General features: G+C 38.5%; 4 protein-coding genes across 5 annotated transcripts; 1 reads left to right on the top strand and 3 right to left on the bottom strand.

Moving 5' to 3' along the window:
* The first annotated feature begins 216 nt into the window (after positions 1 to 216).
* si:ch211-217g15.3 (uncharacterized protein LOC368914 homolog) lies at positions 217 to 2414 on the top strand. Its single transcript, XM_036574675.1, has 4 exons — positions 217 to 332; positions 462 to 528; positions 1599 to 1633; positions 1755 to 2414. Exons 1-4 carry the CDS (start codon positions 325 to 327, stop codon positions 2263 to 2265), a joined length of 621 nt encoding a protein of 206 aa, XP_036430568.1. The 5' UTR covers positions 217 to 324; the 3' UTR covers positions 2266 to 2414.
* Positions 2415 to 2589: 175 nt separating this feature from the next.
* On the bottom strand, positions 2590 to 5374 carry fuom (fucose mutarotase). The gene is made up of 6 exons (XM_036574676.1): positions 5229 to 5374; positions 3990 to 4058; positions 3741 to 3811; positions 3433 to 3531; positions 3170 to 3243; positions 2590 to 3085 (listed from the first exon to the last, which is right to left on the bottom strand). Exons 1-6 carry the CDS (start codon positions 5311 to 5313, stop codon positions 3019 to 3021), a joined length of 465 nt encoding a protein of 154 aa, XP_036430569.1. The 5' UTR covers positions 5314 to 5374; the 3' UTR covers positions 2590 to 3018.
* Positions 5375 to 8452: 3078 nt separating this feature from the next.
* Positions 8453 to 12473, bottom strand: echs1 (enoyl CoA hydratase, short chain, 1, mitochondrial). Of its 2 annotated transcripts, none has more exons than XM_036574673.1 (8): positions 12398 to 12473; positions 10616 to 10813; positions 10387 to 10514; positions 10185 to 10284; positions 9956 to 10060; positions 9516 to 9635; positions 8887 to 8954; positions 8453 to 8799 (listed from the first exon to the last, which is right to left on the bottom strand). In XM_036574673.1, the coding sequence occupies exons 1-8, from the start codon at positions 12411 to 12413 to the stop codon at positions 8734 to 8736; spliced, it is 801 nt and encodes a 266-aa protein (XP_036430566.1). In that variant the 5' UTR covers positions 12414 to 12473; the 3' UTR covers positions 8453 to 8733. The 2 variants fall into 2 exon arrangements, with proteins under 2 accessions (XP_036430566.1, XP_036430565.1); XM_036574672.1 differs by lacking the exon at positions 12398 to 12473 and adding an exon at positions 11704 to 11921.
* A 1793-nt stretch (positions 12474 to 14266) lies between these two features.
* Positions 14267 to 22209, bottom strand: lgalslb (lectin, galactoside-binding-like b). Its single transcript, XM_036574674.1, has 5 exons — positions 21944 to 22209; positions 21355 to 21438; positions 21165 to 21253; positions 19815 to 20004; positions 14267 to 18179 (listed from the first exon to the last, which is right to left on the bottom strand). Exons 1-5 carry the CDS (start codon positions 21974 to 21976, stop codon positions 18036 to 18038), a joined length of 540 nt encoding a protein of 179 aa, XP_036430567.1. The 5' UTR covers positions 21977 to 22209; the 3' UTR covers positions 14267 to 18035.
* Between the last annotated feature and the right edge of the window lie 33 nt (positions 22210 to 22242).

Raw genomic sequence — 22242 nt, 5'->3', positions numbered from 1 at the left:
ACAAATTTGATTGCCTTGCTCATACACACTTAACTGTGTAAGCAATCTTAGTTTCACATTTATAAATATGTAAAAATGTGACTGAAAGAATGCTAACAAATGTATTTAAAAGTACTTAAGGCTTACAGTACTATGGAAATATGAAATTGCTTATGATTGCATAATGCTGCTGTGTACTGCTGAGGTCCAAAGATCATCAAAAGTCTATTAACTAAATGAACTTTACTCTTTTTATGACAACTTCTGCTGTGCACCACATCCCTGTGCTGATCCAGCTCAATAATCATTGTGGTATTAAGATTTAAGGAGCAACAACAAGCCACAATGTTCAGGTATGTGACTCAGGATTTAGAAAAATGGGTTTCCCACGTGTTTCTTTGTGCTAGAGAAACTATATGATATTGTGTATAGAGATATTTGAATTATGAATAATGGAGTCAATATTTCTTTTCATATTAAAGGTTTTGTCTTCTGATCTGCTTGTCAGTGCTGCTGTATGGCAGCTCAGCAAGCCCATATAAATCATGGGTATGTATATTTGATTGTGTGGTACTTATTCACTCGGTGAATTTAATGTTTGTGTTGTTGAATTCAGCTTTAATACATTGAGGCATTCATTCCATGATCATCTCTGGGTCGTCTGCATTAAAACACAAATATCTCTACCACTCACATAGACTGATGTTGGTTTCAGGTGTGTGTTTGGAGCTACACTTATTTAAGAGCAAATTTCTGTCCCAAAAGTTATAGAAAAACTCTGAAGGCAAAACATTAAGACAGCCAATTACATTAGAAACCAGATTTAAAAGATCTAAATACTTATTTACCATACAAAAGTTTGAAATCACTTGCCATTACCATAATAACTTACACACTGAGGATTTAAATATCACAGTTTGTCACAAATTATTATTATGTCAAAAGATATTTAATAGAACACTATTTTTTATTAAATATTTCAAAAGAATTTGTGAGCAAGAATTTATTAAATGATAATTAATAAGCTGAAGTTATCTATTTACATAAATTTTCAAATTTATCTGCCTTGAGATTTGATCAAATATGATGTATTATCATGTATTATCAGGAATTATATTAACATTTATTAAACGTAATACTCATATCTAAAATTTCTTCATTTTTATTTACAGCTTCCTAGAGTCCTACTAATTTTTGAAACCTCTACAATTGCACCGGACTGGGATACTAGAATCATTTACATATAAATTTATCTGCCCCACTGGTTTCAGATGGCAGTGTATCTGCAATGTAAACAGTGGAGACTAAACACTGAACACAGGGAGAACAGCTGCACCTGCTATAATGTATAATTATTAGAACATTATTGAGAGCAAGCCACACATTTAATGTAAAAAAAATTATAAATTTAATAAATTTGAAAGTTCCTTTCAGAGTTCTGTATCAGAAGAAAGATCATTTTCTGGTCTCTCTTGATGAGTAAAGTCCAGAACATAAATCTGAGGCAGAGCTGTTTCCAAGAATGCTGATAAGACAGATGGCATTACACCATTTACACCACTTAATATCTCAAGATCAGTATCATTAAATCATAATCTTATGATCTGCTCCTTGCACAGGGAAAAGAACATGATACAGCACTTCAAGAAACAAGGTTGTAAGAGCTTTCCCTCAGATACAATAAATAAATTCCTTTTTAAAAAACCCTAGACATTCATACTTCAGCAAAAACCATATCATCAGTCTGTCATCTTCACATCTTTCCTCCACACTAGGTCTGATGAATTTAATGAGAAGATGACATTTGGACTAAAAGAAGTTGAACCGCTGGAGGACCTGGATCTGACCGACGCTGACATTGACCCTGGCATGTTAATATGGAAAGCTGTGAAACAATTTCGCCAGCAGAAATACGACAAGCCCGAAGAGGACAAAGACATGCTCTACCATCCCTCTGAGCTCAGAGCTGGCAAGCTAGACAGGGATGTCCAGCTACAGTCCTACGGCAAGGCCCGGCTGTATGAGGAGCCTGAACAGGATATGGATGAGCTGTACCATTCTGAGCCTGAGAAGCTTGTTGGAGAGCTGAAAGACAAGGCTGAAGAAGCAGAACCATCTGAAAAGCTCATGTACATGAGCCCAGAAGAGGACAAAGATGACCTGTACCATGGACACATTCCATCAGGGTCTGTACTGGAGGCTCCAGTGGTACAAGCTTTTGACAATAAGCTCAAGATAGTTTACAAAGAACCAGAAAAAGACCTAGATAAGCTCTACCACAGCTAAACAAAAATATTGAGTACAAAATAATGCAGGATTCGTTATGTTCAACTAATTATTAAATGAGGTCTTTGTATGTGAAAGAGAAGTTTCATTTGAGTAATTTAATTACATTTAAAGGCATAAAATCACAAATAAAAGTTAAAAAAAACACACAGGTGACTACTGGATGACTAATGGTTTAACTGGTGATGAGCATGTTGTGCGGTCATTGTTACTGTTCTTGTTAAATAAATCATAACACTGATCAAATCATCTCCCACCTTGACCTGGTTGAAATGTATGCTGGTCTGTGCTGTTCTTTCAGTTGGAATTCCAACAGAAACAAAGTTAGAGTAAAAACAAGTTTATTTAAAATGTATTTTCAAATTTACACACGAGTAATGTGGTTAGTATTGCGCTAATAGCTGTGTAATTGTGCAAAGCTGCACTCCAATCAGTTTTGTAGCACCAACACTGGGGCTGGCACAAGAAAAAGTCTGGCTTAGATATTTGGGAACGTTGGAAAACAGCTCATGGTTCCACCCAGCTGACACCTGTAGCATGAGGACTACTGATGTCTACCAGCTTGATTTCTAAACAAAGTTATTATCAAAGCATTCATTCCAGTTAACATTCAGATTCACATTTACATTCACTGCAGGTTTCCAATATGCTGCACAATATTAATTATATGCAAAAGTAAGTATAATGCAAAACTTCAATCATTTTTTAAAATCTGTCTCTGTTCCTCTGTCAGTATGTAGTATGTGTCAGTGGTCAGCACAGTTCTCCAGGAGGAATGACTCCTTTCTTGATGATGAGGTTGCCGTACAGAGCCGTCTCCCTGTCAGAGACATAAAAATCCATTAATATACTGAAACAGAAATTAAAGTGGTACAGATCCGTGACATGGAAAAAAACACTGTACCCTGTTGCCACCACAGCAAAAGCTTTCTTGGCACGTTCATAGAAAGCAAACCGTTCAACTTTATCCAAATCCCCCTGCAAAAACAAGTGAAAAGCAAATTCCATATATTTTTCAGAAGAGTCTCCTTGGTTAAAACTGTTCATAACTGCAATGTTAAGAGGCCTTATTGAAATAAATTTGGTCAAAAATGGTGATTTGGTCATAGGGTGTGAGAGCTATTAGTTAATTACTGTTGAGACATAGACCTTTACTGGGCAACTTACATGTGATCCTGCTTGTTTCAGAAGTTCAGAGTAGCGAAGCCACACAGTCACTTGCAAACCCCGCTGCCTGTCACTCTCCACAAGATCCATGACAGCTGCCTGAAAGGAAAGGCCTTATTCAGTGACTGATATACTCACAAACCTTCCTCAGCTCCTCATGTAGCTTTAAAAAATTAATTTATATTTGTGCATGTTTTGAAAATACAGATAATTTTAAATTCAATATATTGAAATGAGTCAAATTTGTAATATAGTCTAACGTTTTGAATTAGAAAATAAAATGATTCACCACAGAGATTCTGACTCACTGGATGTGAAACATAGGTATCAAGAGGAAGAAGCTTCAATATCGCTTCCAAAAGCTCTGGAATATGCAAACCTAAAACCATAAAACAAGCCAAAATATTGTGTTATGCATAACTTAAATCCAGAATTACTTTTGACATATCTGTATGTGCACCAACTAGTCCTTTACAGGTCTTTTCTACAGACAGCATGTCACTTTACGTTTATTTCCTTATCGGTTGACATTGTTTGACACACAGAGAGATACCTACCATCAGCTCGTATCTCCATTGGACCAGATTTGCAAACAGAGGAGACAGGGAAATTTGCATCTGCAAGAACTACAGACAGAAAAAAGAGGAGCAAGAAAAATGCTCTACAGGTCAGTCTCTCCCAGTCTCTTCTTTAGTTTAAAAGGAACATATAATGAAAACTGTTGTAGTATATAACACTGTTAGAATTTCAAAATGAGCCCTCACTCTGCAGTCCATTATTGAATTTGTTGTTCTTGTGAGGTCACAAGCCACCTAGCAAATTTTTATATGTATTTGCCTACTCAGCCTACGGCAGTTTAGCCAAGCCCATTCACATAGAAGTGTTACATATAGTGTTTCAGACCCGCCTGATTTTTGAATGTGGAACAACACGGAGCAGACAATCAGACGTCATTTACATATATCAGCCTAAAAGTCTTAAAAGCAAAGTAACAAATAAAAATTATTGTTTAAAATTACAGGATAAAGAGAGTTTTGCTGACTTAATTGTAAAACCCACATAAATGTCATGAACTGATACCATATCAACACCAAATCTGCAGTGCATGATACTCCATAATTCAGAGACAGTTATGGCACTAGAATATCTCATATCTAAACAATATACTAATCATGACAACACAATCAACATATGTAATGCAAATTTTCTGAGCTTAAAATGATCATGAAGAAATACTACAGAACATACTTACAAATAATAAATGAATTAGTTAATTAATTAATACATACATATAATCATAATATGCCTGCAAAGTGGAAATTTTCAGTAGCCTACACATTTGTCAGTGCATTTTTAATGCATAATCTGAAGGCATTTGCAGGTCAGTGCAACTTGTAACCGACAAAGAAAGTACATCTATAGAGCATAAGAAAGTACATTTGCAGAAGTAGGCCTTCAACCTACAGTGGTAATAAAGTTTACAGCGTACACGGTGGAGTAGCCTGTAATGTTTATAGCCCACAAGAGACGTGTTATCGTCTAGGCATACAGGCTATCAGGGGAATATCGCAAAACTGATTTGAAACGACACGCACTTCATCAAATATCCACTCAGAACTAAATCCGTTTGGGGATTCTACACCATGTAAAGCTATACAGGCTGCAGACCTGCTGGCAACCACGGAGTCATTAGAGTCATTACACTGTAGTCAACAGTACACCTAACCAGAGTGAAGCCAACAGTCACATCAGTAAGTAAGTGATGGTTTAAGGGCTGCTGCTTATAAGCTGCTTACCCAGCTCGTCTCCATGGCCCATTTTCGCCAGAGCGTACAGTAACTCAGGCGTTAATATAGACGGGATTCCTTTTAGCACAACCATTTCAAACAGCAACACAAGACACACTCGAAACTGAAAGAAGTCACGTGACACTGTGGCGCTCCTGTATTGGTCAGAGAGATGCGCGTTCGCGTCGCGGGCCGCGTTCTCGTCTCTGTAGCAGCCGCGCTGTTAAGCTGCTTTTCGCACCGGTTGGAGAGAATCTGCTGCTGAAAACGTGCTCGTCTAAACCTGTCCGCACGTCCCAATGGAGGAGAAAACCGGAAAGTATCGCCGTTAAAGTGACAGGAACAGCCAACTTCACTGTCTTTAATCAGCAGAGGGTGTAATTTTCTGTCGATAGTAAACCAGTGTCCTCATCTCTAATGAGCTTCCACAGCAGTAAAGCCCAACAGTTAAATGTAATCATATACACTGTTACTAATGCGCTGTGATTTTTCCTCAGATGTTAAGCGGCTTAGCAGCATCACTCAGATCTTCGGTCTGTCTGCGGAGTCTTTATGCAGCACAATTCACCATTTTTACGCACAAAATTTAAAAAGTATAATTTTTACAGTAAAGAGGTCGCTTGAGAAAAATGGAAGTGTTAATGAAAGTGTTTTCCTGAGGAAATATCAAACAATGCCAGACGTCAGAGAATAGGCCTATTCATAAAATATAAACGTTATGGTGTTTGAGCTGAGCAGCGTTAGGACATTCACAAAAACGTATACAACAAAAATGCCTGAAAAACAAAAGTCTGAATATCCTCTCGGTGCATAGCGGAAAGGGAAATACAGGGGGAAGTTAAGCCCGTATGTGAACGAGCGGGGAAAGCTCAGACTGCAGATATATTAAAATATATTACTCCGATCCCCAAATATATCAAATATATATCAAATAAAGCATATATATATATATATATATATATATATATATATAAATATATATGTGTGTGTGTGTGTGTGTGTGCGTACAAAAATGTATAGCGTTATTATTGTTAAAGACAGTGGATGGTGGATGATTTTACACTCTACTTTTTTTCGGGATCCTTTTGGTTTGAAAAAAGCTGGAGGTGTGGTCAACAGCAGCGCAGACCAGGTGATCTCAACAGCTGACCCCCCCTGGAAATAGACAGTTTCCCTCAACCAGCCGGAGTATGAATGATTTTAATTTGAAAAAATTAATCGAAATTCTACGAACCTCTCCTGCTTAAGAGAGTAAATATAACTAATTTAGCACAGCACCCACCTTATTAAATAAATAAATTAAGACAATACAATAGTACAATATAATAAAATGCTGCGTAAGAAAAAGTTAAAAGTACAACGTGTGCAGTTTAGAGACTAAGGCAGCTGCAGAGAGAGAGAGAGAGAGAGAGAGAGAGAGAGAGAGAGAGAGAGAGAGCAAGAGAGAGAGTTAGAGAGAGAGAATGATGGAAGGAGGAAAAGACTTCTCGGAGCCAAGAGTGTCTGATGAGTCTGAAAGCTCTTTTCTTTAAGCGGGGGAACCACGCTGCTCTCGCTTTGGTTCTGCTGTTTTTTAATGAGTTTATCACGCTATGAGGGGCTGCCTCTGCCAAAATGTAACGTTTTGCCTCTTTTGTCCGAGCTGAGCGCCTCAATTGGGTCTACATTTATTATTTTGACCTTTTCGTTAGCGGGGGACGCACTTCAAAGCGCCTCCGCTGCCTCGCGCGCTTTTATGAAGACCTCTGGGCCGTTTCGGTGAGGAGAAAGGTTTTCATTCACCTCTCTCAGAACGGGGTTTTGTTCCTCGGGCCAGAGAAGAAAGCCGGCTGAAGGGAAACAGTGAATGAAAATTGAAATCAATTAGGCTATGGACTTTGGAGGAGATCTGGGGAGTCGCCGTGAGAAGGAGCCCCGAGATCTTCAGTGAGGAGCAGTCTGAGTAGACTGTAGAAATGAAAGACTGGGTTCATAATTAAATTCGCTCTGCTCCTCTGTGACCTACACTGCATTTTAAAACGATAAAGGACACAAAAAACTAAGAAAAACGCTGTTAGAAATCCAGTCGCCCAAACGGGCCTGTGCGTGGAGTGGCTAATTTCTTATAGATGATCATGAGGTTTTCCTCACTTACTCTGAGTTAGTCTACAGCCGGATCCTCTCTGTTAACACAGAGGAATCATCTGAAATGATTAAAGTTGGAAACGGCTTTGATGAAGGCAATGTTTTGAATGAACGCATCAAATTACAGATACATTTTTGATTTGATCTATTATTACTTACTTCAGTATTTAATCAGTTACTGATTTTGCCCTAATATACCATATAATTAAATGAGTGGCAGATGTGACAGCATTTCATTATCCTCCATTTTATTTTACACGCAAGATTTTGCTCTCTTTAGGGAAAAAGCTTTACAGAAATTACCCCAATAATCTACGTTGAGGTAAATGTTCTCATGTGCTGCTGAATTTAGTCACTCATATTTAGTTATTACAACAAATTAATTCTCAACAGACTGAATCGAAACAATATTCGCCTTTTTAACGTCAACAGCTCTGAAACTGAGCCCTGCTGTCTGCACACTAAAATAGCCATTAAACGTCCAAAATGCTTAAATATGAAAATAGATCTAGAGCGGGGGAAGTTGTGTGATAAAGCATTTTAAAGCACTAGACGTATTTTCCTACTAATTTTTACTGTCCGCCAACTTTGAGGAACACTTCTGCTCCATCATCCAGCCTGTATTACAGATCGCTGAAAATAACAGATCTGTGCGCTAATATCACCACCTAGTGTTCAAACCAAGCAACTGCAACATGAACCCATCTGCTCAAACTATTTGAATTTTAATGGCATTACATCTTTACAAAACGTTCAGCGTTGTAGTAGAGGTAAACAAATATTTCCTCCAGCCAAGCTAATACATTTACTCCCTAAATGAAATTTCTGTCTAAATATGAAACAAAAGTGTATTACAAATAGACAGCATTTCAACACTAGACCAGCGATGGCAAACTCCAGTCCTGTAAGGTTGAATTCCCGCAGAATTTGATGATTTTCCTGCTCAAACACACATCATTCATTAACCCATTAGCTCTTCAGTTAATTGCCATGTTAAATTGGAGTGTCAGAGCAGGGAAAACACCAAACTGAGGGTATTTATGTCCTCTGCTGGTATTTACAGTGTTTATTACTAAACCAGGGTATACATATTTTAGAAATTAGTCAGATACATTTCTCGAAATGAGTTTTATTTGAAGACAATTACTGAACATTAAACAGAACATCTCTCAATGATAATGTGAATGATGAATTTAGATTGAGAGAAAAGGCAAATGTCATGACATTTCAGCTTGTGATGCTTCTTGTACAGTTTGTGAGCTCTTGATCACCTGATTTCACACTTGACATAAAATCAAGTTAAGGCAAAGTACAGTCTTTCAGTAACAGCATCTAATCACAGACTAAACATTAGTGTATTTAAAAAATCACCGTCTTCTGATCTGAACCTCTACTTGTCCTGGAATGCGGCTTTCCTCTTCTCAACAAATGCAGTCATGCCTTCTTTTCTGTCCTCCTGTTTAAGAAACATCAAGTCCAATCTTTAGAATCTCTCTCACAGGAGAAGAAAGTAGTCTTTAATGAGTTTAATTCTAAAACTTACTGTAGCAAAGGTTGAATAGAATAATCTCTTCTCTAATCGATTGCCTTCAGTCAGCGACAGTTCAAATGCTGAAAATAAAGGATAGCTGTTACATAAAAACACACATCAATGCAAAGCATGAAATTACACACTGCTGTATTTTAGTTTGTTAGTGTACATAAATTAACTGGGACAATGTCCACTAAACTTTTGTTTTGTGGCTTTGATTGTGGGTTAATTATTATGATAATTTGTTAATAATAAGGAGTTTGTGAAGAGATAATGAAATACATGTGTCAAAAGCATCGGAAAAGATTTATTCATTCAAGAAGATGGTTCATTTTGTGCTCAGGATGTTTAACCACACAAACAACTGCACCAGGGTTTGGTTCAGTCAGACAAAACCTGCCAAATGTAAACATGCCCAAAAACTACAGAAATGTAGTTCAACAACAGTTAAGCCCTTAAAATCCCAGGGTTAGTAACTACAAAGGCTTTAACGTAATCTGGTTGAGCTATTCTTAGGTTATAGAAGTGTGTAATAAAACGGCAGACTCATGACTATGTATGGGGTTAATAAAGGTAGACATCCCTTACATTTTTATCTATCTGGAAAATAACTACATATGTGAAATCCAAAGCCCACTCACCTGCATTAACAGCCTCCTTTGCCATTGCTGATACAAGTTTGGAATTGCTGGCTATTTTCTCACCACATTTGATTGCTTCAGATACCACCTGGTCCACAGGAAACACTTTACTTACAAGACCTGTGGAGGTTGTATACTATTACAGAAGGCTGAACATGTATAGGAAACAGAGTTTGAAATACATAAAAAACAATATTTGCCTCTGACATGATGCAAGTTTAACCTGAATAACAACATGGATGTGAAAAAGCACAATAATACTGTTTAAAGCAGGGGTGCACAACTCAGTCCTGGAGGGCCAGCATAGTTTGGAGGTTACCCTACTCAAACACACCGACTAAACCTGGCAATTAATTAAGTCTGATCAGGTGTGTTTGAGCAGGTGCTGGACACCGGCCCTCCAGGACTGGAGTTGTGCACCCCTGCTTTAAAATACACACCAGATTGTTTGGCCTCTTGTGCTGAAATCCGGACTCCTGTGAGGACCATCTCCATGGCCATAGATTTACCCACAGCCCGAGTGAGTCTCTGAGTACCACCAGCACCTGTACAGGAAAATGTCTATGTAAAAACAAACTTACTCCCATTTCACTGCAAGATCAAACACCTGTCAAAACTCATAACACCACTTTCACTGACTCAGAGACCGAAGTACGAACAAATGTTTACCTGGAATGGTTCCCAGCAAGATTTCAGGCTGTCCAAATTGTGCCTTTTCTCCAGCGTAAATTATGTCACACATCATGGCCAATTCACAACCTCCACCAAGCTACAAGCAGAAGATAAAGATGATAAAATAAAATAGCTGCTTGATGGAAAATATAAGTACAGCTCTTTTAAATAAGGAGGTTAAAAACATTTGATTACTCACAGCAAATCCATTTACAGCAGCTATAACAGGTTTTTTAACTGCTGATACTTTGTTCCAGTGTGCCAAGAAGTTGCCACCATAACACTCATGAAAAGTTCTATTCTGCATCTCTTTGATGTCGGCCCCAGCTAAACAAAACCAGGATATGGATGAAACATGTATCTTACGGTCTGAAGAATCCATACTTTACGTAATTACGTAAATAATATCTGAATCTCATATTCCATACCTGCAAATGCTTTTTCACTGCCTGTGATGACTACTGCTCCAACCTCACCATCTTGTTCAAAGCTATCCAGGGCTTGATTCACTTCGAGAATCAGGTCATCACAGAGGGCGTTCAGGGCCTTGGGTCTGTTTAACTGGATGAAACCAACATTCTTCTTTTCTCCTTTTTTGTCAACCAGGATATACTGGTACTGGCCACCTATGAGACATAGGAAAAAAATCCATATGTACCGCTTTTTCAGCGAGTTACTACACTCAATATTGCACTTTTATCCCTAATCTTAGCTGGTTTGTAGTTGTCTGAATGCCCAGCTAGGAAAGAGATTTTCTTAATCAGTTTAGAACTGTTAAACTGATATAACAGACGTAACACTACTGCACGAAGGCATTTAAGCGCATAAATAGAAATAAAAACAAAATAGCTAGTTGTTGTTTGTGAAGCCTACGTTCACTTGGCTTTAAAGCAGGTGTTGACTCTGACCCTGATAAGCTCAAAAGGTATGTCACCACTCAAATATGCTACATTTGCCAAGGTTAGACTAAATAACTGTACACTGAGGAACATGCCAGCTTCAGGTTGATGTTCAAGAAAATATTTTCTTTCTTTCTTTCTTTCTTTAGCTAGCTAACGGTAAGGCGATTCACTGTTTTTAGGCAGTGGTTGTCCAACTGCTAACTGAATAACAGACAGCTAGCTAGCTAGCCAGCCTGACTCCTTTAGCGTTTAAGCTAAGCTAGCAGACCTACGTAAAGCCTTCGTATGTTAAGTTAGCTAACTTAGCTAGCTAGCAAAACGTGCACGTCTTGGGAAGCAACTACCCAAATACAGTCAACTAATAAACAGCTCACAAATGTGGCTAACTGCGTCCACTCAATTTCACATTGCAGACTTTTTATTGATGGTCTCCAGTGTCCAGTCGTGCGCTGTTAGTGTTTTAGCCATCAAGCTAGTGACATTAAGCGAGGCGCTCAGAGCAGCGCTGAACCGTAATGACGCACACAGACAGACCGAGCTCAGCCAGTCAGCGGGTCACATTGAACACAAGACAGTTCACCTACATTCAAACGCGCTTTTATAGGTACATTTACCTGAGCTGTACTGTCGGAGAGCTGCAGATGCAGACGGAATAAAGGTAACTGGCTTCAAAATTGAAACAGCCGATCTGCAAAACACTGCCATGTTGTAAGTTGCGAGGTTTACGCTCAACCTCAGCAGCGCTGCACTGGCAGGAGTCGCTCTCAGGCAGGGTTGCCAAATCCAAACAGTTATGTAAAAATCCCCCGTGTCTCAGAGTTCCCTGTATAAAAGTTGGAGCAGGGTGCTCTGAGAGAAATGCACGTCAGTTTACTAACTTCTGCCCTACGACTAGAGTCTAATAAGACTTTCACGCAACCTTTTTGGAGTACAAAATATTCTAAATTAAAATCAATCTCTTATTTTTAGAAAAAAGTTGCCAACAACTTTATTCTGGTTCTTGTTTTATTTATATTTTAGATTTGTTTCAATTTTACAAAGCAAACGTATATAGACCAAGAAAACTGCACAGAAAGCAACCAGGCAGACTGTTACTTTACAACTGATAATATTCAGTCTTACACAAAATATGATCTTGTGCACACAATAGAGTTTTAATGCCAAAAGAACACCAGGAGAGCACTTGATCACCATAATTACCATAATTAACCAGTACTACATGAGTATTGGATAAAAGAAACTGTATTCATGAACACGAGATCCGTAGGGAAAGCCTTAGTCCATTAACTAAATTAAAGCTTTTCTTACTTTTTTCAGCCAACATCCTCTCTTTCAATTGTCCTCCTTTTTTCAGCCAGCATCCTCGGTCTCTTCCTTAGTCTTCCCACTTCACACACTCTATAAACACAGGTAAACACTCAGGTAAAGCATAACTGTTTTTGACACAGGCTGTTAAACGGCTGTGAATCTTTGGATGCTGACTGATGTCAATTCATGCTTTAATAGTAAATAACTTATTTTAGCTTTAAATCTGTTCAACCTGGCCCGTTGTTTGGCTTGAGCTGAAAATTAGATCCTTTTCTGAGTTTAGATATGTTTTTCCCTGCCTATATTTATATTAGTAACACTGATATAATATTCATCTATATCCTGCTTCTTGTTCTCCAGAAAAATATTTTGCTTTTACTTACTGTTGCCTTGACTGGCGACCTGTCCAGGGTGTATCCCGCCTTCCGCCCAATGACAGCTGGGATATGCTCCAGCACCCCACCGCGACCCTAGAAGGATAAGCGGTTTAGATGATGGATGGATGGATACTGTTGCCTTGATGTGTTTTAATATACTGTAGTAGCTTTTAAATGGCAGTAGGGGGAGCTAAAACCTCAAGTAGAACTCAAAAATCAAACTTTTAAAACAATTAAAATAATACAAATCATTTATATGTATTGTTTATTTAATCATACCGAAAATTATTTGTATTATTTTGATAAACACTGGATAATAATCAAGATAATTTCATGATGTACATGTGCTCCATTTAGCCAAATGGGCTAATTTTCATCTGCTGTCCCTGTACATACAGGCTGATTTATTTACATGATTTGCATCTAATTTATATAATATCATATGCAAATGTATATAGAATCTTCTGCTTCGTAAAGCTCAGTTTATGAGGTATGACAAAGCACTTGACCCCCTTGGCCCTCATGAAACAGTCAGGAAATGCCTGTATAACAATGCAATGCACCACAGCACTGTAATCAAAGTAAACAAAGTCGCTTCACAGAGAGACAGCACAAAGAGGCTCTTGTTTGAAAAACAGTAAGTTGACAAGCCGTTTTTGGACCAAGTGCTTACAGAATGAGAACAAGTATAACTGGCTTCAAACACAATAAATACTTTATTGTTTGCTAACTATAATTTATTGTATAATTTATTGCTGATCTCCAATCAGGACTGTTTTTGGTTTAAATTCTATTTCAGATTTGCTGTTTGCTGTTCAGGTTGCCTTATACACTACAGTCTGAATGTTGGCAACCGACCACACCAATGTTTGTTTATTTCTGATTAGATTTAATCTGCACTTGTTTGAATGCAGTCCTGTTTTAGTGATCATACGGAAAATAGATCATATGGGTCCTTTTGTTTAAATGACTGCAAATACATACAGTGGGCCCACTTTAACCATTTATTCATTGGTGAATTTTAAGTTCTTTAGGTAACATCATGAAATGTTTTAACAAAATTAGATTTGTTTCAGTAAAAAAAAGCTTTTAACACAAAATCAAACAGTTGACTCTTTGTGTGGAGAAAGCCTGGAGAAGAATTCCAACCCGACTGCACCAAGGGTACAGGGTCTGGGGCTGTTCTTCTCTGGTGTTGGTGAGCTTCATTGATGGAATCATAAACTCAGAAGTATACAAAGGCATTTTGGATGTAAACCTGGAGAAGTCTGCAAAAACCTCTTCACACTGTCACCTTTTAAAAGAATACTTTGCTAAAAAGAAAATGTCCTGGAATGGTCTGTGTAAAACAAATACCACTTGGTTTGCCATTTTGTTTCCTGAAAAAACAAACATAATGCATTTTAAGTATGACAGAAATGTCCACTGTATGAATATTCATTTATAGTAAATACCTGTGGGAGAGAGAAAAAAACAAATATGTATTTCTTAGTCAGGAAATGTGTGTGATTTTTATTTGATATTTTACAATGGCTGCACTTAGTCAACACATACATTATAAAAAGTGCTTTTACATTACAGAAGTTCAGTATTATTTCTTACACATCCTAAGCATAGCTTGGAAAGTGCTCAAGAAACTCTAAGCCAATTGGTGATATAATTTGGTAAGAGTTAAAATTTTGGATCCCAAACACCAAAGCCGTTATTCCATAGGCACATCTTTAAATAAAATTGCAGCTGTAGGAACACACAGAGCCAATGTCTACACCTCAGGCATTCAATTAACTTTCCAAATTGATTGTACAACCACACTTAACATGTCTGACAGCACAATCTAGTTCTACATAATAGGCCACTGTGTAAATACATGTGAAATAAACCCAAAATCAAATAATCAACACTTTGGGCTCTTCCTCAGCACAGTAGCGAAATGGCAAACTACAAAACATCTGCTAGAAAAATGTCTTAATTACCATGCTATGTAATTTAAAAGAAAGTTATGCAACTAGAAGCATGATGACTTAAGCTAGAAACACTTGGATTAAATATCTCACACACTGTCACTCACTCTCAATGACATTAAATAGAAAATGAACTCACTCTTACCCTGTTCAATATTATGTACATCCAAAGTCATGAACACAATAGTCTACAATAAGGGACAACGGCATTCAGGTCAAATCCATTCAAATCTGTTCAGAGAATTTTACACTACAGTCAAAAAACAACGCACTGGCTAAACATCTGTTGACCCTAGAGGACAATCTGGATCACAGGGAGCAGAGAACAGCCCATGCACTTAAGCAAAACACTGGATCCAAAATTACTGTGTAGTTTTGAAGGGAAATAAGGGAAATCAAGAGATGAGGGGTTCTGAGTGATGGCTGTCATTGTACAAAAGAGCTGTCTTTTTTGTACAATTTTACTGAGCCGTCACTTTAAAAACGGATTCTCTTTATTCGGCTCTCATACTCTTCACTAAGCTGTCTATGAGATACAGATCAGCTCAGTCCCTCCCCGTTCCTCCAGGGCACAGTGTCCTTCAGATGGCCTCACACAGCAGCCATACACTATTAATGGTACCAAGAGCGATGTGCTGGTTCAAACACAATCATTTCTGAACAAGCAAACAGCACCAGATGGAATGCATAAAAGTAATACGTCACATGAAGAACGATTAAACCTCAATACTGTTCAGGTGCATGGTGATGGTCCATACATCTGATATTCTCATAAATTAAAAATAATAATAATGAACTTACTTCCTATCTACTGACCTTTTTCAGTTGTTCCACATAGTTATGCTATTTTTCCACCTAAAATGGGCCCATAATTCCACTTTCTAATCGATTTCTTTCGGTGGTTACACAACAAACCTCTTTCACTTCTAACTTCCTGCTATAAACATCATAATTTATCATAATTGCAGAGGAAACAGTAAGCACTGGGATTCTGCTACCCCAAAGCACACTCCTATGTGGAAACTATGTCGAACAACTTTAGTCATTGTAAGATCGGTATAAAGAAAGATAAAAATAAGTAAAAATGACAGAAAATCTCTAAAACCCATAGGAGACCTCATCTCTATCCATCATTGACCTCATCCTTTAGTCATACCTCACATCAGAATCTGTTTGCTTGTGGAAGACTGATATTTGAACTGCTGATAAAAGAAAGAAAAGAAACAAAAGTGTGGCCAATAAATTGGCCATATTCTTGTATTGCTAAATTACTGGTACCACTGCAAAATACTTTGCTTAAGATGACGAAGCAATGCCAGAACACCAATTTATGGCACAAACTGGACAATTGCTACATGACTCTTTAGGTTAAAGTGTAGGTTTAAGCACCTGCAGAGCAAAGCCTGCTAATAAACCACAAATCAAATAAATCAATACATCATAAACCATAAATTTCATGTGAATACAATCGATCTGAGTTCAGCTGGATAAAGAGCTCTGAGTCTCATTCTGTGCTCTGATAGGGTCATTCAGTTCAGAGTGACCATCAGCAGAGTAAAAAAACGTACAGCTTAAGAGTAAAAAAAACTTACAGCTTAACGATCTTAGTCTTTACTCTGTTTACGGGAGGCATGTCACATCCCTTTAGATACCTAAAAGATATATATAGCAGTGCCCCAATAAAATACTTATCAATGAAGAACTTCAGAGACATCCCTTATATGACAAGAATACTGTACTTTTGCTTGAGACATGAGACTCAGTCTGTGCCTTGGGTTATGGTAGATAATTAGTAATAGCTTACAAATGATGCTGATACTAATTACCATAATCTTCTATATGTAAGCAGATGCAGAGGTGATAAAAAACACTTATGGGAACATATGCCCTTCCATCTGGGGGGAAAACCCACAGGGTGCTTAAAGTTCAGGGAAGAGTAGAAAGATATCAAAGACATCTTGAATATAACAAAGCAGAGAGAAAGACACAGCTATTGAACACAGGCCACCCCTTGGCATTGTAATCCAAGACATAACTGTGTACGGAATGACACAAAGGTTAAGTTATATAATATAAACAATATGGATTAGTGCTATTAATTAAGATACTTTATAGCTAAGCTTGCTTCTTCTTCCCTATTAGCTATCGAGTTCATAACGTTACATTCAAGAAACGATTCAGCCCTATTTTACTTCAGACATAATTTCCACTAAGCGGAAACAACAGAGAATGTAAACATCAGGAGGTGAGTTTTTGTAAGTGTACATTTTGCAAAGTCGATTTTTTTCCTATGAAAAAACAGGCAAAACGGCTATTTGACTAACATAAATTCACAAAAAAATTACCATGGGCTTTGTACACTTTGTAATCTTGTACCTTGTATTAATTTTTTTAATTCTTAGATTGGTTGTAATAGATTGCTTGTTATTGTTTTCAATGGCTTGTATGATCTTGCAAACTTCATTGACCAGTTCTTAATTTCTGGTATTCAAACACCTAACTCAAATAAAAACAAAAATCTGTATGTACTACATTCTACATTAAGTCAGTGCAAGATATTTATTCCCAGAAAAAAGAATGGTTGCAATGAACAGCAGTTGCCCAGTGTAGCTAAGGTATTTACATAATCATCAATCGTAGATGATTCTATGCAACGTAGAGCTCACCAAATAATCCTCACTGCCTCTTATTTAGGTCATTAAGCTGATATAAATCACAGACACAGGCAACACACCAAATCTGGGTGGAACGACAAATGCTTAGAGCAATCTATGACTATAGCAATCCAAAGACATTTGAGACTACTTTCCATGAGCATTTCCAGTCCTCCTGTTTACTCATTTTGCTTTATATTTTTAAACACACATACCATATTTGATTTCCTGAGTCCCTGAAAGTTTTCACCAGCACTGCGCAGAACTATGAATAGGCAGTACCTTTTTTGGAGCAGCAAGATTCCCCTGGCGCAGTGTCGTACCGCAGAGTGCATACAATTACACACGGTCCCTGAAACATAATCTACACAAAAACAAAATAAGCTACAGTTGTGATTTCAGGAACATCCAAAAAGACACATAGCTGACATTGCAACCATTCACCTGTTACATTTCAACCTTCAATGTGTAGCTGGAAGAAGGGGATAAGGAAAAAGAAAGAACAGAGTGAGGAAATATAGGCGGTGATGATGTCTTTACGGGAGCACAAGCCCAGAGGCCTTCACTGTCACTGCCTTGCGACACGCAGGTGGGCTTGGTCCCCTGTCAGAAGTTCTCTCTGGAGCATGCTCAGGTGTGCTGGGATTTAGCCTAGCTTGGTGATCTGTAGACTCCCATCTATCCTGATCATATCAATGGTCAACAAAGACTTTACTTTGTGATAAAAGTCAAACAGCTGATGTCCATCCACAAAGATCCGAAAACGCTGGTGTTCACAATGGATCTCAATCTGTGAAAAAAGGAGCAAAAATACAGGAAAAAAGGTACATTCAGAGAGAGAAAGAGAGAGGGGGAAGGACAGAGAATGAAAAACCCTTTCAGTCACTGAGTCCCATATTGTGGGCAGATTGCAGAAAGGAAACACTGGTCTGGTTTTGCATGCTTATCTCAGCTCAGTATTGGATCACTGATTGATCTGAAAGTGGAGTGACCTGTTTTCTCCAGCCCCATTCACCAACCTCATTATCTCAGCCATCTTTACCTTCAGTCACTGTACAGCTCATATAGCAAAGCGATTTTCCCCTCTTTCGTCTACTGAACATCAGTGACCATAGATTTTGCACTGTTATTCCAGGTTATTTAGATGGTATGCATTTTCTCATTCCAGAAGTTACCTTAAAAAAGCAGCATGCTTCAATGAATGATTTAGCATTTCCTAACTGGTAGTATCATACTTAAATAGTTATATGAACTGCAAATGTATTAAAACCATGTAAATGTATTAAAAACGTTTGTTGGATATCGTGAATGCCTTCACATTCACAAAACCCAACTCAGAGGCATATGAGAATTGGTGATCAAGCTTACAGGACATGATAAAACATAGTATTAGGGATGTATGATAGTACATCCTGCATCCCTAAAACACAGTATTTATAGCTTTTTTCAGTTATGAAAGGACATAGAGCAGGCTGTGATAATGCAACATACAATCAGTGCAGCCCTCATCAACATCGCTCTCTAATCCGGCACAATCAGATTCAACAACAAAAATTCAACAGCTAAGTGGCAGAAAAAAGGAAATAGCCATGCTGTGGTGCAGGGGTTAGTTTTAGGTCACATGAAGCTAGTGGCTGTTGCATAGCCAGATGTAGGGCTGTCGCTATTGATTATATGAGTAATTGTGTAATCTACTGGGTTTTTTTTTTAACGATTAATCGAGCAATCAGAGTTTTTAAAAAAGGCCAATTAACAATTAACTTAACTGAACATCAACAATCCATGCATAACTTTTCAAATATTCCAAAATACATTAATGGAACGGGATAACTAGGAAGCCTAGAAATTCTTTATATATGAATGTATATATGTGTGTGTAAGTATCTAATATATACTCTACATAGCAAAAAATGCATATAAATGGGTGACTGTGTATCAGTCTCAGTTTCTTCAAATTATGCCAACTAGTTGCTGCCAGGAAGACAAATATTAATATATTTTTTCTTGAGTTTGATTGATTAATTGTGATAGACCTAAACAGATGCCATCCTTTTGTTTCTAATGCCTGTCTGCAAAAGCTGCACTTAAATAAATCAAGCTTCGCAGTCTCAAAGCTTTATTTAAAGCTCTGTAAACTTCCCACTGGGGATCAATAAAGCACATCTATCTCTCTCTCTCTCCATATCTGTCGGTCTACCTAAAGATTTCACTGGATTAAGCCATATTGAACTCTTCCCTGTTCTTTCCTGCAACATTCAGTGGGACTCCACCCTTGCCAAAACCACCACCCAAGACTTCTGATTTTAGAACTCAAGACTTCTGAGATATCTCTGCATAAGGTGGCAAATCTTAACACACCTGACTGTCAATATTGATTTAGCAAGATTTTACTATTGACACCTATAGAGTAAGGTCTGTTAATTACCCTAAACGGCTGGTCTTGAATGAAAGGGAAGTATGGAATGGCAGCCTCTTCTTCACTCCACTTGCCAGAGATCCTCGCATTCCGCAGGAACTGCCGTTCAGCAAATCTGGCGCTAAGTTTCAGGGCCACATCTGTGAGCTCTTCTTCATTCTTCTCTGTACTGCAGCTACAGGTCAGACTGACATCAAAACTGAACAGAGAACACAGATTCAGCATGGAAAAACATGACAAATGATCCTTTGGGCACAGCATTTACAGTGAAGTGCCTTAAAATTTAACGTATAGTGTAACTGGCATATACAATAAACAACATGTTTTAGCAAAGCTAAACAATACTGCTCAAGGGTATTTCCTTCACTGTTGTTCTGAGAGCACAGTTGCACACATTATTATAAACAGTAATTATACATTCCACCAGAAGGCCTACAAATCCAAATACTGGCAATGTGCTTGGCACTTGGGCCAATCGTCACTAAAGCATGATCAAATTAGGCCACCTGGTTACAGTTTCACTATTTGACACTGTAAAAGAGACATATTGTCACTGTCAGAACAAATCCTCATCTCTCTAAAATGGAAACTTTTCAGAAGGAGAAAACATCCTTAAAGTTTAACAATGTAAATTAATGTAAAAAAGATTTAATTCCAAGTAATGTTTGACCATTTCTGTTTGCCTATTTGTCATTACATTTTCACACAGTGTAAAGAAAAGCTAGTATTTTCAAATTATATCAAAAAAGAAAAAATAATTTGTTGATTTAACTGGTCTGAGCACCTCTTGTGGGCTGTTTTTGTGACATGATTTATCTGTCTATGCATTAAGCCTAAATTTCAGCTGCTCATTCTCAACTACATAGCTTACATATAAGGTTCATAGTAGTTATCAAATAGCCTAATAATCATTATTGAAAAATAAGTCTAGGGTCTCAGTGAGTGAGTAAAAATGTAGCCTGAATCACTGAAAATGTGTTAATGAGAAACAAAAAACGCTTTAGTTAAAAAAAAAAAGAAAGAAAAAAAGCCAAAACAGGATTAAAGTTTATCATTGTGGCCACATTTGGACTTTTGGTTTCAGTGACACACCTCACAAACTCTCTGAGATCACTTTCTGTAGCAGAGAAGGTGAACGCCCATGGAGCACAGACACCCACACACCCACACACACACAGGAGCCCACACAGTCCATTTCAGCTGTAGTCCAGTAAGCAAAGGCCATGCCCTGCCTGTAATAAGAATGCTCCAGCAGGAGGCTGGCACCCAGGTAAGACTAAACCGCTCCTAATACTGGTGATAATGCTCTGTAGGGTCACATGCCTTTTTCTACAACACTAAATTCCAATGCTCGCCTACCTGAATGGCTCTGGATCCACAATGCCCATGACGATGATCTTCTTCCCTGGCCTCATCCCACCTCTGATCCGTCCTTTGAACGGAACCGTCTATAAGATTAAAATCGGGGAGGATTAATCAGAGCAGACTAGCCTGACTGCGGTAGCAGAAGAACCCACAGATTTCCAGTGTTATAGCGGGGCTACTCTACCAGAATCCGTGAGATATCCTCTTTGTCAGGGGAGATCAAGCCAGGGTCTCCTAATGAATTGTTAAGATGGTCATCTTCGGTGTTCTTGCAGGTTCATCCGAGAGAAAGAGACAGAAAGAGCGATTTAGCAGGAGCAAAAATGACCGCAAATGCTGCTATACGGGCTAATTAGAGACGATATGATGTCGCATGTAATGTGGATAGACGGCTTAAAGCGCCCAGCGTGCTGATGCACACAGTAACAATGCCAAAGTGCACACCTTACCACTGCCATTTCTGGAAGGCCAGCTAGACAAAACAACATATTACGACATGGAGAAGAGCATCACGGCCTGGCTTTTTTCTCCCAGTCTGAGGCCCTGCAGTTAATCCAAATCGCCCAGAAATCCGTTTCTTAAAGGTTTGGGGCGAAATAAGTCTGCGCTGCTCCAGAGACAGACACGCTAACACGACGCGCATTAGCCGCAACGCAGGACTGTCTGCGCTCAGGATTTACACGCCGTAATTCACTGCGGGCTCGTATCGCGTTCATGCATTTGGCACATAAAACATGAAAGACGGTAAGATTTTAGCAGTGTCCGTTACTCACTATTGCGTCCTTCTCCATGCTCGGCTCCGCCATCTTGTGCAGAAGAGCATTAGGATGTTGAGCAGCAGTCAGAGGGAGAGGGAGAGAGAGCAGGGGAGAGAGAGGGACAGAGAAAGAAAGAGAGAATGAGAGAGAGAGAGAGAGAAAGGGAGGGAGAGGGGGTCAGTGCCCTGACAGTGGGAGAGTAACCGCCTCGTGCCCACGGTCAGCAGGGCACAGCCGCAGCCAGGGACGGAGCTGTGAGAGGGACAGAAAAGCGAGTCTGAGGCGCCTCGGCGGGGAATTATGCTGACGCGCGC

The sequence above is a fragment of the Colossoma macropomum genome, unplaced genomic scaffold (genome assembly GCF_904425465.1).
Source record: "Colossoma macropomum unplaced genomic scaffold, Colossoma_macropomum, whole genome shotgun sequence".
Taxonomy (NCBI): domain Eukaryota; kingdom Metazoa; phylum Chordata; class Actinopteri; order Characiformes; family Serrasalmidae; genus Colossoma; species Colossoma macropomum.
The sequence above is the reverse complement of the archived record's forward strand: the minus strand, read 5'-3'. Positions and strand labels throughout refer to the sequence as shown.

Excerpts from the sequence above, each read along its gene's own strand:
- echs1 (XM_036574672.1), bottom strand. The coding sequence starts at position 11,794 with ATGGCAGTGTTTTGCAGATCGGCTGTTTCAATTTTGAAGCCAGTTACC. Across the intron at positions 9,636-9,955 it reads ACAAGAGGCCAAACAATCTG|GTCTTGTAAGTAAAGTGTTT; the intron begins GTGTGTATTTTA and ends CAACCTCCACAG. Across the intron at positions 8,955-9,515 it reads AAAGGAGGCTGTTAATGCAG|CATTTGAACTGTCGCTGACT; the intron begins GTGAGTGGGCTT and ends CTTTATTTTCAG.
- fuom (XM_036574676.1), bottom strand. The coding sequence starts at position 5,313 with ATGGTTGTGCTAAAAGGAATCCCGTCTATATTAACGCCTGAGTTACTG. Across the intron at positions 3,244-3,432 it reads TGAAACAAGCAGGATCACAT|GGGGATTTGGATAAAGTTGA; the intron begins GTAAGTTGCCCA and ends TTGTTTTTGCAG. Across the intron at positions 3,086-3,169 it reads TTTGCTGTGGTGGCAACAGG|GGAGACGGCTCTGTACGGCA; the intron begins GTACAGTGTTTT and ends TGTCTCTGACAG.
- lgalslb (XM_036574674.1), bottom strand. The coding sequence starts at position 21,976 with ATGGCGGAGCCGAGCATGGAGAAGGACGCAATA. Across the intron at positions 21,439-21,943 it reads GCATGGAGAAGGACGCAATA|AACACCGAAGATGACCATCT; the intron begins GTGAGTAACGGA and ends TGAACCTGCAAG. Across the intron at positions 18,180-19,814 it reads TTCAAGACCAGCCGTTTAGG|ATTGAGATCCATTGTGAACA; the intron begins GTAATTAACAGA and ends CTTTTTTCACAG.
- si:ch211-217g15.3 (XM_036574675.1), top strand. Across the intron at positions 529-1,598 it reads CAAGCCCATATAAATCATGG|GGAAAAGAACATGATACAGC; the intron begins GTATGTATATTT and ends CTCCTTGCACAG. Across the intron at positions 1,634-1,754 it reads ACAGCACTTCAAGAAACAAG|GTCTGATGAATTTAATGAGA; the intron begins GTTGTAAGAGCT and ends CCTCCACACTAG.